The 12,805-nt window shown below is 48.4% G+C and overlaps 1 protein-coding gene across 2 annotated transcripts in view; it reads left to right on the top strand.

Moving 5' to 3' along the window:
• The first annotated feature begins 1,086 nt into the window (after nt 1-1,086).
• KDM7A (lysine demethylase 7A) overlaps nt 1,087-12,805 on the top strand; it is a 63,312-nt gene continuing 51,593 nt past the window's right edge. Inside the window, exon 1 of one of the 2 annotated variants that reach the window (XM_080562869.1) lies at nt 1,087-1,268. In XM_080562869.1, the coding sequence (XP_080418995.1) occupies nt 1,150-1,268 (119 nt within the window). In that variant the 5' untranslated portion in view covers nt 1,087-1,149. The remainder of the gene's footprint in view (nt 1,269-12,805) is intronic. The other variant, XM_080562868.1, reaches the window with a different exon arrangement.

Here is a 12,805-nt window from a genome sequence, read left to right as displayed (position 1 = left end):
GCTGGTGAAGGGCCTGGGGCACAAGTCCTGTGAGGAGCAGCTGAGGGAGCTGGGGTTGTTTGGTCTGGAGGAGGCCCAGGGGAGACCTCATTGCTCTCTGCAACTCCCTGAAAGGAAGGTGTGCGGAGCTGGCGGGTGGCCTCTTCTCGCAGGTAACTAGTGATAGGACCAGAGGGAATGGCCTCAAGTTGCACCAGGGAAGGTTCAGGCTGGAGATGAGGAGACATTTCTTCTCAGAAAGAGCAGTCAGGCACTGTAACGGGTTGCCCAGGGAGGTGGTGGGGTCACCGTCCCTGGGGGTGTTCAGGGAAAGGCTGGACGTGGTGCTTAGGGACATGGTTAGTGGGTGACACTGGTGGTAGGGGGATGGTTGGACCAGATGGTCTTGGTTTTCCAAGCCCAGTGATTCTTTGGTTCTATTCACAGAACCATTGTCAGGTGACAGCAGGCCCCGGCCGGTGCTGCCTCACGGTGCCCGCCTCGGGGTGCGCCCCCCCTCCCCTCGCCGCGGGGACGCTGCCCCGGCCTCGACGCCCCTGCCGGCACTGCGCCTGCGCGGCGGCCCGGCGGCACGCTCCGGCCTTCGGGCGGCTTCGGCGCCGCTCGGCCGCTTCCGCCGCGGTTACGTAAGGAGCGGGGAGGGGGGCGGGGGAGGGGCGCGCGGCGCGCTCTTTCTCTCCGTGTCCTCGCGGCACCCTGCCCCTCCCCCTCCCCTCCCCGCGTGACACGGCCGGGGGGGGGGGGGAGCAGCGCGTGCCTCCCCGCGCCCCGCCCTCCGGGGAGGGAGGGGGGCGGGCGGCGGGGCACGTGCGCGTCCCCTCCCGCCGCCCAATGGGAGCGCGCTCCGCGCCCCCCGCTCCCCCCCCCGCGCACGCTCGGTGCCGTCCGCTCTTCTGAAGCGGGGGGGAGGGGGGAGCGGTGCGGGCGGCGCGCAGGCGCGGTGCGCGTCCGCCCGCGGGGAGGGAGGGGGGGGAGCGGGTGACGCACGTGCGCGCGCCGCCGTCCGCTCGCTCCCGCGCCGTGCCTCTGGGCGGGGGGGGGGAGGAGGAGGAGGAGGAGGGGGAGGAGGAGGGCCGGGGAGGGGAGGGGAGGGGCGGGGCGGGGAGGGGAGGGGCGGAGCGGGCGCCCCAGTCCGTGAGTTCTTTAAAGATGGCCGGAGCGGCGGTGGGCACCGCCGCCACCCCCGTGTACTGCGTGTGCCGGGAGCCCTACGACGTGAGCCGCTTCATGATCGAGTGCGACATCTGCAAGGACTGGTTCCACGGCAGGTAGGCGGCGGGCGGACGGACGGGCAGGCGGGGGGACGGGCGGCAGGGCAGCCTCGCCTCGTCGTCCCCGTGTGCCCCCGGTGCCGGCCGGCGGACAATGGCCGGGGCCGGTGCCGTGCCGGGCTGCTGCCGGGGCTCCGCTGGGTTTGACGTTTGGGAGGCCGGGAGGAGGAGGAGGAGGAGGAGGGTGAGGGGGGGGGGGGAGGAAGGGGCGCCGGGACCCGCGAACAAAGGCAGGGAGGCAGCGAGCGGGGGGCGCCCGGCCCCGCGTGTCCGCCCCCGTCCCGCGGGGCGCCCGGCGGCGGGGCGCGGCGGTGGCCGGGGGGGGGGGCGTTTAAATGCCCCCCGCCGAACAAAAACAGCCGGCAGGCCGCCCGCACCGCCCCCTGCCGGCACGGCTCGGCTCGGCTCGGCGGCGCCCCGGGCCCCCGGGTTGGCCTGGGTCGGCTTGGGTCGCACCGCGCCAGCCGCCTGTCCCCCGGGCTCCCCGCACCGGTTCGCTGTCCGCCCCCTCTTCCCCCTGCAGCGGTGTGAGAAGAGTGCTGAGGGGCAGGGTGCTGAGGGGCAGGGTGCTGAGGGGCAGGGTGCTGAGGGGCAGGGTGCTGAGGGGCAGGGTGCTGAGGGGCAGGGTGCTGAGGGGCAGGGTGCTGAGGGGCAGGGTGCTGGAAGGAGGCAGCGCTCGCGGCGTTTGGGCTGTTGGTTGGACCGAGGTAGAGTTGGTTGGCCCTTTGTGTGTGGGGTCCCCTCGCGTCAAAGGAGGCTGTAAGAGAAACTATAAAAAGAGCTGCAAGGACTGGAAAGAAAACAACAGGCAAAACACAATCGCCGTGCCTCCCCCAAACAGCTCCTCATTAACATTTTTAATGAGGCGGCTGCTGCTGCGCTCGCCGGTGCTGTTGTTTGAAGCTGGGAGCGCGGCGGCTCCTTTGCATTACAGTGGCTTGACACAAGTTTGTCAAAACTTAGGGTCGCTTCTGGTAGGAAAGGTTGGGGCATCGTCTGAAGGCCCTTGTGTAGGGTCACGGGCTGTCTCTAGCAAGTGTTTCTCTACACGTGTGTCGGTCTGCAAGCCTGTGCTGGGAATTGCTCGCTTTGCACGCGAGCTTAATTGAAACGCCGGTCTTGTGCGCTAATATTGCTGCGGTACGAGCGAGCTGGTTTCCGAAGTGGTTAAGAGGAGGAAAGGCTTGGCTGACACGGGGGTGGGAAGGACTGCTCGCTCCGCAGCTCTTTAAAGTCTCGATCGTCTGCCCGGAGATCCCCAGCGGCTCCTGCGTCGAGCCCTGTCATGCGGCTGGCAGGAGAGCAGTGCCTGCGCTGAGCCGCCTCGGTCGCCTGCAGCCCCGCGTGTGCCAGGGGGAGCTGGCAGCAGCCCTCTTGCTGCGTTGCTCTGGGTTTAGCCGCACGCTCGCGCGGACCCGTGACAAAGGGACGGGATCGTGGGAGACTGTTATCCGCTCCCAGCTGTGCTCTGCCCTGGGAGCTCCCTTCCCTCTGTCTGACGGAATCTGAGGTCTGTTACGTAGCTTGTGAAAGAAAATACCCGGTCCGAAATGTCTGAAGTTTTGGGGGAACTGGATTCTCGCTCGCTTGATTTTTTTCTTTTGTTTGCTTACCCAGCCTGTGGATTGGAATTGATGTGACTTTGTTAAGAAACATGGAAAGCCACGCTTGATTAAGGTGCGCTAGCATGATATGCAGTGCGTGTTACTGGATTACAAAACTCCGTGCTGCCTGCCTGCGTGTAGTCAAGAGAGCGCCTTGGTAATAATGTGCAGCAGGCAGCGCGAGGTCTGTTCCAACAGCTGTGCCAGTCCCTTTGCATGGCACGGGATCCTTCTTCTTCTGGGTTTTCTTCTTGCGCTGTCCGCCTTCCAATGACTCTTTTGGATTACTGTTGTCAATACATTAATCACCGTAAACAAATGGGTATTTTATGTCTTCTGGCAAATTGTTCTGTAAAAGCAAACGTCTCCATGTGCCTTAGGAGGTTATGAACCTACGCTCTGGGTTTTAGTTACTCTGTAAGTGGACCTAGCACCTGGCCACAATCTTGTGTAATTATCTTTTGCTGAACAAAAGAGCATTACATGTGTCTGCGTGTGTTGTAGGCTTCAGCACTTCCTTGGATGGCTTGCCAGGGAGAAGAGACTCTAGAGATTTGATATGACAGACTGTCAAATCTTTTAGAGGGGCACATACAGTTATATTTTAGACAATTTCCATATTTACCTGCTTTTTCTTCCTTTAATGAACGTGTCCCATTAAGCTGCCTCCCTTTCTTGTCTAGAATATACTCCAGATAAAACACAGCAGAAAAACCCCTTTGTCGTCTTGTGCTCAACTTTTTCTTGAGTCTTTTCAGTAGCCCTTCACACCTATTTGAGCTCTGGGCTTTGTCTTCAAATGATACCATGCATGACCCTTCTCCTTCTGCCCCTGTCTCCCTTCATTTTTTTGATGCTGTACCACAGTTATTAGGTTAACCACATCCTGCCTTCTTTTCTCACTCGTGTCTTTTATTGTGATATATTGTCTGCGTAAAGTTAAAAATATATGTGGTGTGTGTGTGTGTGTGTCTGTGTGTAACTTACAGTTAACTGTTAGAATATGTCTGGAGTTTGCAGAAATCCTGTTGTCAGCATTGAACTCTTTGTCCTTTTTTTTTTTCTGTCCATGACACGTGTTTGACTTGATATAACTGCATTGCATAGATGTCACTTATTCTTGTAGGCTAGATTTAAGACCAGCCTGAACAAGCTGAAGTTTCTTTAAGCATATAATTCAGTTTTTGTCCGCACCACGTAGCAGTGTCCGTAATGCTTCCGAAGTAGATTACCGTGGAGTTGGCTTTGAGAGGCTGTTTACTTTGTCAGACTGCACTGGTACTGTACTGGCCGTAACGGAGCAGAGAGAAGCCAGTCTGTCAAACCGAGAATTGAGAAACGCACGTGCCCCTGGGAGGCTTGCTGGGGCGCTTCTCCAGGGGTGTTTTGTTTGTGAGCGATCCTGCGCTGAGCTTCCAGCGTGCCCCAGTGGCAGGTAGGGTAAGGCACCGGCCCATGTGTCAGTGCCAGCTGCGGTGATCTCACTCCCCAAGCAGTCTTCGCCCTTTAAAATGCTTGTAACCTTTATCATGTCACTTTCTCACGTTAAAAAGAGCTTAATGGAGCTAAGGAAGTGTTTTATTCTTCAAAGCCAGAGCAATAGGGAAAAAGAAGGGAAGCATCCCTTTTCTTCAAAAATTGGTAGCTTTTCCTAATATTTCATAATTGCACCAACAAAGTTGTTGTGCCATCTCCACTCCCTCGCAGAGAGAGTTAAGAAAGAAAACCCATCCACCTTTGCTCAGCGTTACGTGCAGTTGTATCTTTGGTGTTTTGTGTAAATGAAACTTAGTGGTCATAACGGCTGTATCTGTTTTGACTGCTCGTGTTTACAGAAATCAACGCGTATTTGGGCAGGTTAGAGGGCAGTGAAGGGAACGCTGCCCTCCTCTGTATGCAGTGTACATATGGACGCAGTTCTGTTACAACACAAACCCCAATTGATTACATTTATATGTAATCATTTTTAAATTGATGGCTCTTGCTCTCAGGATTATTCTGTGCTCTCTGAAGCCTTCTTGAAAGAATCAACTTCTCTTTGCCCCTGTCCTAGAGCAGTTCATTGGTGATATATAGAACTCTGCCATTGAGCTTCTGATGGTTTTTTTACAGCTTTGTCATTATTAAAAAACATTAAGTAACATCATTTGAAAAGAAGAGTGATTCATATGCTTTCGAGGATTGCAAATACCTCGAAGCTTGTTACATTTTTCTCAAATGGAAAAATAAACCTGCAAAAAACAAAACATCACAATAAAGTTCATGTAGAACATGTTTTTTCTGGTACAAGACTTTCAGATAGATTTGAGCGTGTCTTCTTTTAGTCTCTGAAGAAACGTAACGTTTCCCAATCGCTCCTTAATCTGACCTCAGCCACAAAACGAAGGTTCCCTCTGGCAGCTGGGAAGAGGGCACCACGTATCTATCCTAACGCGCTGCTCCGCGCTCTGAAGGCAGGCTTTCTTTCTCCGCAGGGAAAGAAGGAAACGTACGTGCTATAGTGACTCCTTTGCCTGAATTGGTTCTTTGTTTTGGCGCTTTATACATGAGGTTGTGCACGATGGGCTTCACCGACCCTCTGCTGCTCAAAGAGGCTGGCCCGCTCCTGGCCGCGTGCTCGTGTCGTTTCTGTCTTGCTGGTTCAGTGCTTGTCTGATTGTTCGGTAAGCCAGCTCCGCTGAGGAAACTGACAGAGAGCATTCCTCTGCCGGGGTAGGGTTTTGCCGGGTTACTGAGCTGAGCAGCCTCCCCTGGGGCGAGGGCAGATCTCCGGGTGTTGTGAAGCGCCGCTTGGGACTGCCTTGCTGGAGGAAATGGTAGCGGGGGGATAAGACAGGGGAGTGCCTGGCTTTTTTCCTTACTGCCCTCTTTGGGGTCAGTGTCTCACCCAGCTTTGTGGAGCCTCATTTGGGTGCCTGTCTGCAGGTGCAGGTCTGCCTTGAACCTGCCTGTCCCGTCCCTGCTCATTGCCGGCCTGCAGGGAGGGCGAAGCGCCCGGGCCGCAACTGGAGGGGACTGGGGATGAGCGAGGTATGGCGATGCCCTGCCAAGAAACGTGCAGGGTGCGAGGAGAGGCTGTTAGAGATGCCTTTTGGTGCAGACCTTCTGTTCGCAGAAAACTAACTAATTATGAAACACGCTTAAGTGTGTTCGGGGGCCTGAAGTGAATCAACAAATCGCTGTCTGGTCACTAGCGCTTTGATCTGGCACCAGAGGCTATTGAGCTGGCTTTCTGGCTTTTATGATATGTAAGCCTTAAATTCTTCCTGTGGAAACTGGGAGTATGTTAGGGTAATGTTTGAGACCTCGAGGGAGAACGACACGTTTGTTGATCTTGCTTTTCTTTGGTTTGGCCTTGTTTCCTTAGAGGGAAGGTGGAGGCCTGAGCTCCAGTCCAACGAGCTGTGTCCTCTGCCAAAGAATTAGGTGATTTCAGGTGACTTCGGCTCTGCTAGCAGTGCTACAGCTGAAACAGTTTGGGCTAAACTGAGAGGAAACTACTAGTAATAAAGATGCCAGACTAGTTTTGGTTAAACTGAGAAGAAACTAGCAGCAATAAAGATGCCAGACTAGCACTTGTGTAATTGAATGTCTGTTTCAAATCCTTTTATAGTCTTAATTTGAGTAAGCCATTTTCCCCCCCTCTCTGTTCCCATCTGTGAAGTGGGAAGACTTATTAATATATATTAAAGTAGATGTATTCCTCCATAATGAGCACTGCACAGTAGTACGTATTCAAATTTCTTCAATTTTTGAAACTATGTAATAACATCTAGCGTTATATGTATGAGTTTTTCCTTTTACAGTTTTCTTGCAAAACTGGCTTTGTTTGAAGTGTATATGCTTCTGAAAGTTAACACTTCTTTCCTTTTGATCTGTAATCTGCCTGTTTTTTCATTTTTTATTTGATGTTCTGGAAGAAAGCATAGTAGCTGATTTAGAATATGCATTCTGGTTAAATAACCATGACAGGAACAACAACAAAAAAAGGCATTGTCCAGTCAACATTTCTAAGACAAACAGGGGGAAAGTACATCACTGGGCTTATTTAATTAGAATGCAACAAGATTTTTGTGAACTTCTAAATACTGGGTAGGATGCTGATAGCTCTAATACCTGTTAAATGTTACTTAAAAAATATAAAGATTCAGCATTAGTGATTTAAACAGCGCCTTTCGTTTTTTGTAATGCTGTGGTTGATCTTTATCAGTTTTACTGATACTGTTGTTTTTTTCTTCACCCATTCTTCATTACGTAAATGAAGATGTGGCAAGTTTTTTCTGTAGTTTCACTGACTAATAGCGAATTCGTAACTAGTTAATTTATGGTTACAAAGATGTTATTTCCTGGTGCTTACGTAGCACTTCTGTATCTTTCTTTCCTTTTGCTTTGTCTAATATTTGCTTCACCTGACAGAAGAATTAAAATGTTTTCAAATGGCTCTGTTTTGTGTCTTTTACATCCACAGACTATAGAGGTAAGAGAACTCTGGGTACGAGGCTACTGCTTGGTGCGCTAACGTCTGTATCTGCTCTGCACTATAACACCTAGCAGATATGAAATATATTCCTTTTTTTTAACTTATCTTGATCTGTTGGCTGTTTGTAATGCTGAGCTCTCTTAAGACAACAATAATGTCAATAAATGGCAATAAAATGGGTTGAGCCTTGCAGTGGAGTTTCATTCTGTTAACTGCCAGTGGGCAAAATCACATTAATTTTGTTTTCACTCTTCATTTGTGGTTTCTAGCTTTTCATGGACAGTTACCATATTCGTTAGCAGATTTCATATGCTCAGTTCAGTGTTCTGTGCACTTTCTATATCTTTTGAAAGATCATGTGATGCAGTGTCTCTGTTCTGTTTACATGACAGTTTGCACAAGATGAAGATGAACTCATGCTCTTAATATAAATATTTATACTTGCCCTACATAATTTTGAAATCAAATACCGTCGTCTCAAAACAACTCTGAGTAATCAGCAAAGACTTTCACAGGTACAATGTATGTGCTTCAAAAACAGAAAAACACTCCTGTATTTTCATTGCCCAAGTATGAGAATTCATTTAAAAACATTGCTATTGCTTTATTGGCAACGTAGAGGAGAGATTTTAGTGAAACACACAGCTTTTAGAATGGCTAGGCTATTTCTCATCTGTCAGTCCTTTCTAATGTATTGTAACATTAGCTCACAAATACATAGAACTAACAGTCTGTGGAGTATGAATAGTCTTCAGATGTCTGCTGTATGGTGGTAATGTGGATTTATGTGGCTAGTTACATCTCCTCAGGTCAGTTCTGCTTTTGAATGGAATTAATATTTAATACTGTTTTCTCCATTACTTCAGCATTAACTAAAGTAGACTTTAAAATTGGTCTTTCTTTTTGAAAATATTGAGTTCATTGCTTCTCAGGCAGCCGTAAATGCTGATGTTTGCTACAAAAGCAAGAAAGCTTTAAAAAAAAAAAAACACACCAAACTCCTCCTCCATATCATTCTGTCTTAAAAGCTAACTGTAGTGAGGATGACTGCTCTAAATTTTTAATACATTGTGGTACGAAGTATATTTATTTTCATTTGAAACCATCAGCTGACATTGCAGGTAGCTTGGCAAATTAATTTCATAAATTTAATCGTATTTCTTCCGTGTACATTAATGCTTTATTCACTTAAAAGCTCTTAAAGCACTCATCATGAAGATGAGTGCAAGGAAAGGTGACATTCTGAGAAATGAAGTCTTTGGTATTCAGGATGTAGGATTGATCTGATCTGTCATTCTTACCAGTTATCAGCAGGTATTTTCTGAATAGACTGACATTTTCCTTTTGGGATGTTGGTGTATGAGGGCCTATAAACAAAGGCCAAATTGTGTAAATGAAAAGCAGCCAGAGGAATTGCCGTGTCTTATTATCCAAAGCTGCTTGTAAAACTTGTGGTTGGCTTGCCAGTGATACAGATTTTTAGTTTTGTTTTGGTAACAAAAAATATTCCGATCTTTTTGCTAGATGATAACATCATCCAGTAGATTTGCTAAACTCAGCATCAAGAGCAAGCAAAAGTGGAATGGTCGCTGCAGAACCTAACGCGTGCCTTTCAGGAATACTGAGGGCAGATCTGTGAGCGGTACGGGGCGGTTTAGGAACCTTACCAGAAGGATGGTCACACTGACGTGACAGTGTGCCCAGGCAAATGTCGTCAGTCTGCCTCTGAGGACAGAGCTTTCTTTTCCCTTTTTATTTCATGATGGTGTGTCGTGTTGGCAGGCCACAGTCTCAAGCCCAAATGAGTTGTCCAGGCATTTTTCTGTGCTCTGTTGCTTGTTCAAGAAAGGACCAAAAGCATGCTACTGAAAATGTTGTACGCATGTAGTCTGTTAAATCTCAAGTTGAGTTCCAAGTGCAGTGTTTGTCTGCACGGAGGATACATCGACGTGCTGTGAAAGTGAGCAGCAGCTTGCTGCCTCTGATGCTGTGCTCTCCTGTGTCAGTTGCTAGGACCTCTGGGGACATCGGTGTGAATCTCTTAATGCTTCGGTGAAATGTGCTGCTCCTGTATCTTGTAATGAACTCGGGAGCAGTAGCTTAGAATGCTCTTCTTATTCTTGCTAAGGAAGAATAGTGGATTAGTTGTTGGTATTGAGTGACTGGGCTGGCATCCTTACTGAAAAGTGAGTGCCTTATTTAACCCAGTGAAAGCAAATGCCTGAGCTGTAGCTCTTAACTTCCAGTGTGGTCTGGCAGCAGTGCTTGAAGCATCATGGACTTCCACTATGAAGGATTCAGGTATGAACTAGGGTTAGGGACTATCATCTGTCTAGATCAGAATTTTCTGAAGCAAAGAAATAACGCTCAAATACTTCTGCAAACATTACCTCTTGCTTTTACATCTGACTAGTAAAGGTTAAATTCTAATTTTGTCATTTGGAACTGGTGTTTCAGCTAGCATTGCAAAATGAAAACATACTGTGTGTTCTCTTTCCTGGCCCTTACTTGCATGTGGAAATAACTTTATTGGCTAAAGAAGAAAACTCAAGCCCTCCGCTTTGTACAAGTGTAAAACTCTTTACTTCCAGCTGGCTGGTTCTGTTACTGGATGCTGAACAGGCTCGTTACTGTAAGAAATTGAAATCTTGTATATTGGTGAAAGGAAGTTACCACTGCTGGTGCCACTGCTTGACGTGTTAATGTGGGGTAGTTATCTGCTCCTTACAAAGGTAAATACATGCCTCATGTGCAACTGGTAGTTTTCCCAGAATTTGTTTCCTTACATTAAGGAACAGATATGGGTTAACTGTACAGTTCTGTTTGCTTATTGCACATCAGTGCCCTTGTGACATTTTTATTTTTCTAGCATTTGTCAATGCATGTCTGTGACTTGAATGGCTGTGAAATTTGCCGAGTCCTGCCCAATCGGTATCTTTGCATAGGATAGCGCTGCATCTAATTCCATTTTGTCATTGATTGTACAGTGTTGTTATGCTGGAGGGGGACAAAGAAAGGAGGCAAAATCATGAAAAAGTTGAAAACTTATGAAAAAAATTAGCTTTTGAGTATGGTCAGATAATCAGTATTGTGTGGTCACCATCTCTTTTAAATTATATGTGGAAGATCTATGTTCTGTTGCAGCCAGTAAGCTTGCTGATGCTGATACAGACTCATAATTGAGTTTTTGATTTGATGGAAGCTACTGTAAGGTGTGCAGAAAGTAAGTGATGTTCAGCGTTAATTTGAAATACAGCTTTCTGTATCTTTCTCTGGATGGAAGCTTCTGAATTGGCATCATCATGTCCAATCTTAATTCTTGTGTTTTCTGAAGATAGATATACAGTTTGAGGTTGTCCTATGCAATTCTAAGGTTTGAATTGCTGCTAAAAGTAAGAACTTTATTTTTAGGGAAAGTTGACTATAGATATATTTAGATTGCAAAGTTGGGGACTTGTCAGTATAATGAATGAGTAGTACGTCACTCTTCAAGTAGCTTGACTGTGTTACATACCACTGACCATCAAACTAAAAAATACTAAGAAAAAAAACTGATAAATAAACTTCTCTTACGTAATCTGGGTGAGGGGATTGAGTGCACCCTCAGTAAGTTCGCAGATGACACCAAGTTAGGTGTGTGTGTGTCGATCTGCTCGAGGGCAGGAAGGCTCTGCAGGAGGATCTGGATAGGCTGGACCGATGGGCTGAGGTCAACTGCATGAAGTTCAACAAGGCCAAGTGCCGGGTCCTGCACCTGGGGCGCAACAACCCCAAGCAGCGCTACAGGCTGGGAGATGAGTGGCTGGAAAGCTGCCTGGCAGAGAAGGACCTGGGAGTATTGGTTGATAGTCGGCTGAATATGAGCCAGCAGTGTGCCCAGGTGGCCAAGAAGGCCAACAGCATCCTGGCTTGCATAAGAAGCAGTGTGGCCAGCAGGTCTAGGGAGGTGATTGTCCCCCTGTACTCGGCTCTGGTGAGGCCGCACCTCGAGTACTGTTTTCAGTTTTGGGCCCCTCGCTACAAGAAGGACATGGAGGTGCTCGAGAGAGTCCAGAGAAGGGCAACGAAGCTGGTGAGGGGTCTGGAGAACAAGTCTTACGAGGAGCGGCTGAGGGAGCTGGGGTTGTTTAGCCTGGAGAAGAGGAGGCTCAGGGGAGACCTCATCGCTCCCTGTAGGTATCTTAAAGGAGGCTGTAGAGAGGTGGGGGTTGGTCTATTCTCCCACGTGCCTGGTGACAGGACGAGGGGGAATATGGTAAAGTTGCGCCGGGGAGGTTTAGGTTGGATATTAGGAGGAACTTATTTATTGAAAGGGTTGTTAGGCATTGGAATGGGCTGCCCAGGGAAGTGGTTGAGTCACCATCCCTGGAGATCTTTAAAGGATGTTTAGATGTTGAGCTTAGTGATATGGTTTAGTGGAGGACTTGTTAGTGTTAGGGCAGAGGTTGGACTAGGTGATCTTGGAGGTCTCTTCCAACCTAGATGATTCTGTGATTCTGTAATTGAATTGTAAGAAAATGGCTTAATATTTTGCAGTCAGTGTAAGATTGGACTAAATTAATGCTCTTTGGAGATTGTTGACCTCCAATCCCTTATCTAGGAAATGGTGGTGAAGGATTTAGTTCTTTCCTCATGTGAAGTATTTACTAGTTGTTAATGAGTCAAGAAAAGTGTTTTTGGAACTTCTGGGTTATCTTAGTAGAGGTAGAAAAGGAAAGGAAACTATTACTGCCACCTTCAAACCAGAAAGGCAACAACTGTTAGGTGTTAGCGTTACTCCAAAAGGTCTTGGACTGGTTCAAGCTGGACTTGTTCCGGTGAGTCTTTGTTCCTCTTGTACTGGGAGCCCAGCACTGGTCCCAGTGCCCTGGCGTAGCCTCACCAGTGCTGAGCAGAGGGAAGGATGACCTCCCTTCACTGCTGGCCACGCTTTGCCTCAAGCAGCCCAGGATACCGTTAGCCTTCTTTTGCCTTGAGGCTGCGTTGCTGTGTCAAGATCCTCTTGCTGTTCGCCACAGCCACAAGCTCCTCTTGCAGAGCTGTGTCCTGGCCCGTCAGTCTACAGCGTGTAGTGGTGCAGATTTCCTTCGCAGACAAAGCATGGGACCCACGATGTGTACTTTCACTCTTGAATTGCAAAGACTTATATCAAAACACTTTCATATAATCACTGCTTGTCATATTGACACCCAAAACGTGTCAACATGGACGTGTTGCTCTTTGGCAGGCTTCCTATCTTTACTCATAGAAACAACTAAGAAAATTTTGAGCTAGAATTTTTGTCCTAAAGACCTTGATGGTTCCGGTAATTTTTACAGGAATAGTAAATGTACTTGCTTTCAGGGGACCTCTTGCAGTAGATCCTCTGATTCTTGCTTTATATTTTCCTGTGTGTATCGTTGTTCACATGTTAACTGTGTTGTGCCTACTATGAAGAAAAAGAAGACATA

This window comes from Anser brachyrhynchus (assembly GCF_964034855.1).
Source record: "Anser brachyrhynchus genome assembly, chromosome: 1".
Lineage (NCBI taxonomy): Eukaryota > Metazoa > Chordata > Aves > Anseriformes > Anatidae > Anser > Anser brachyrhynchus.
This window is presented reverse-complemented; position numbering and strand designations above follow the sequence as displayed.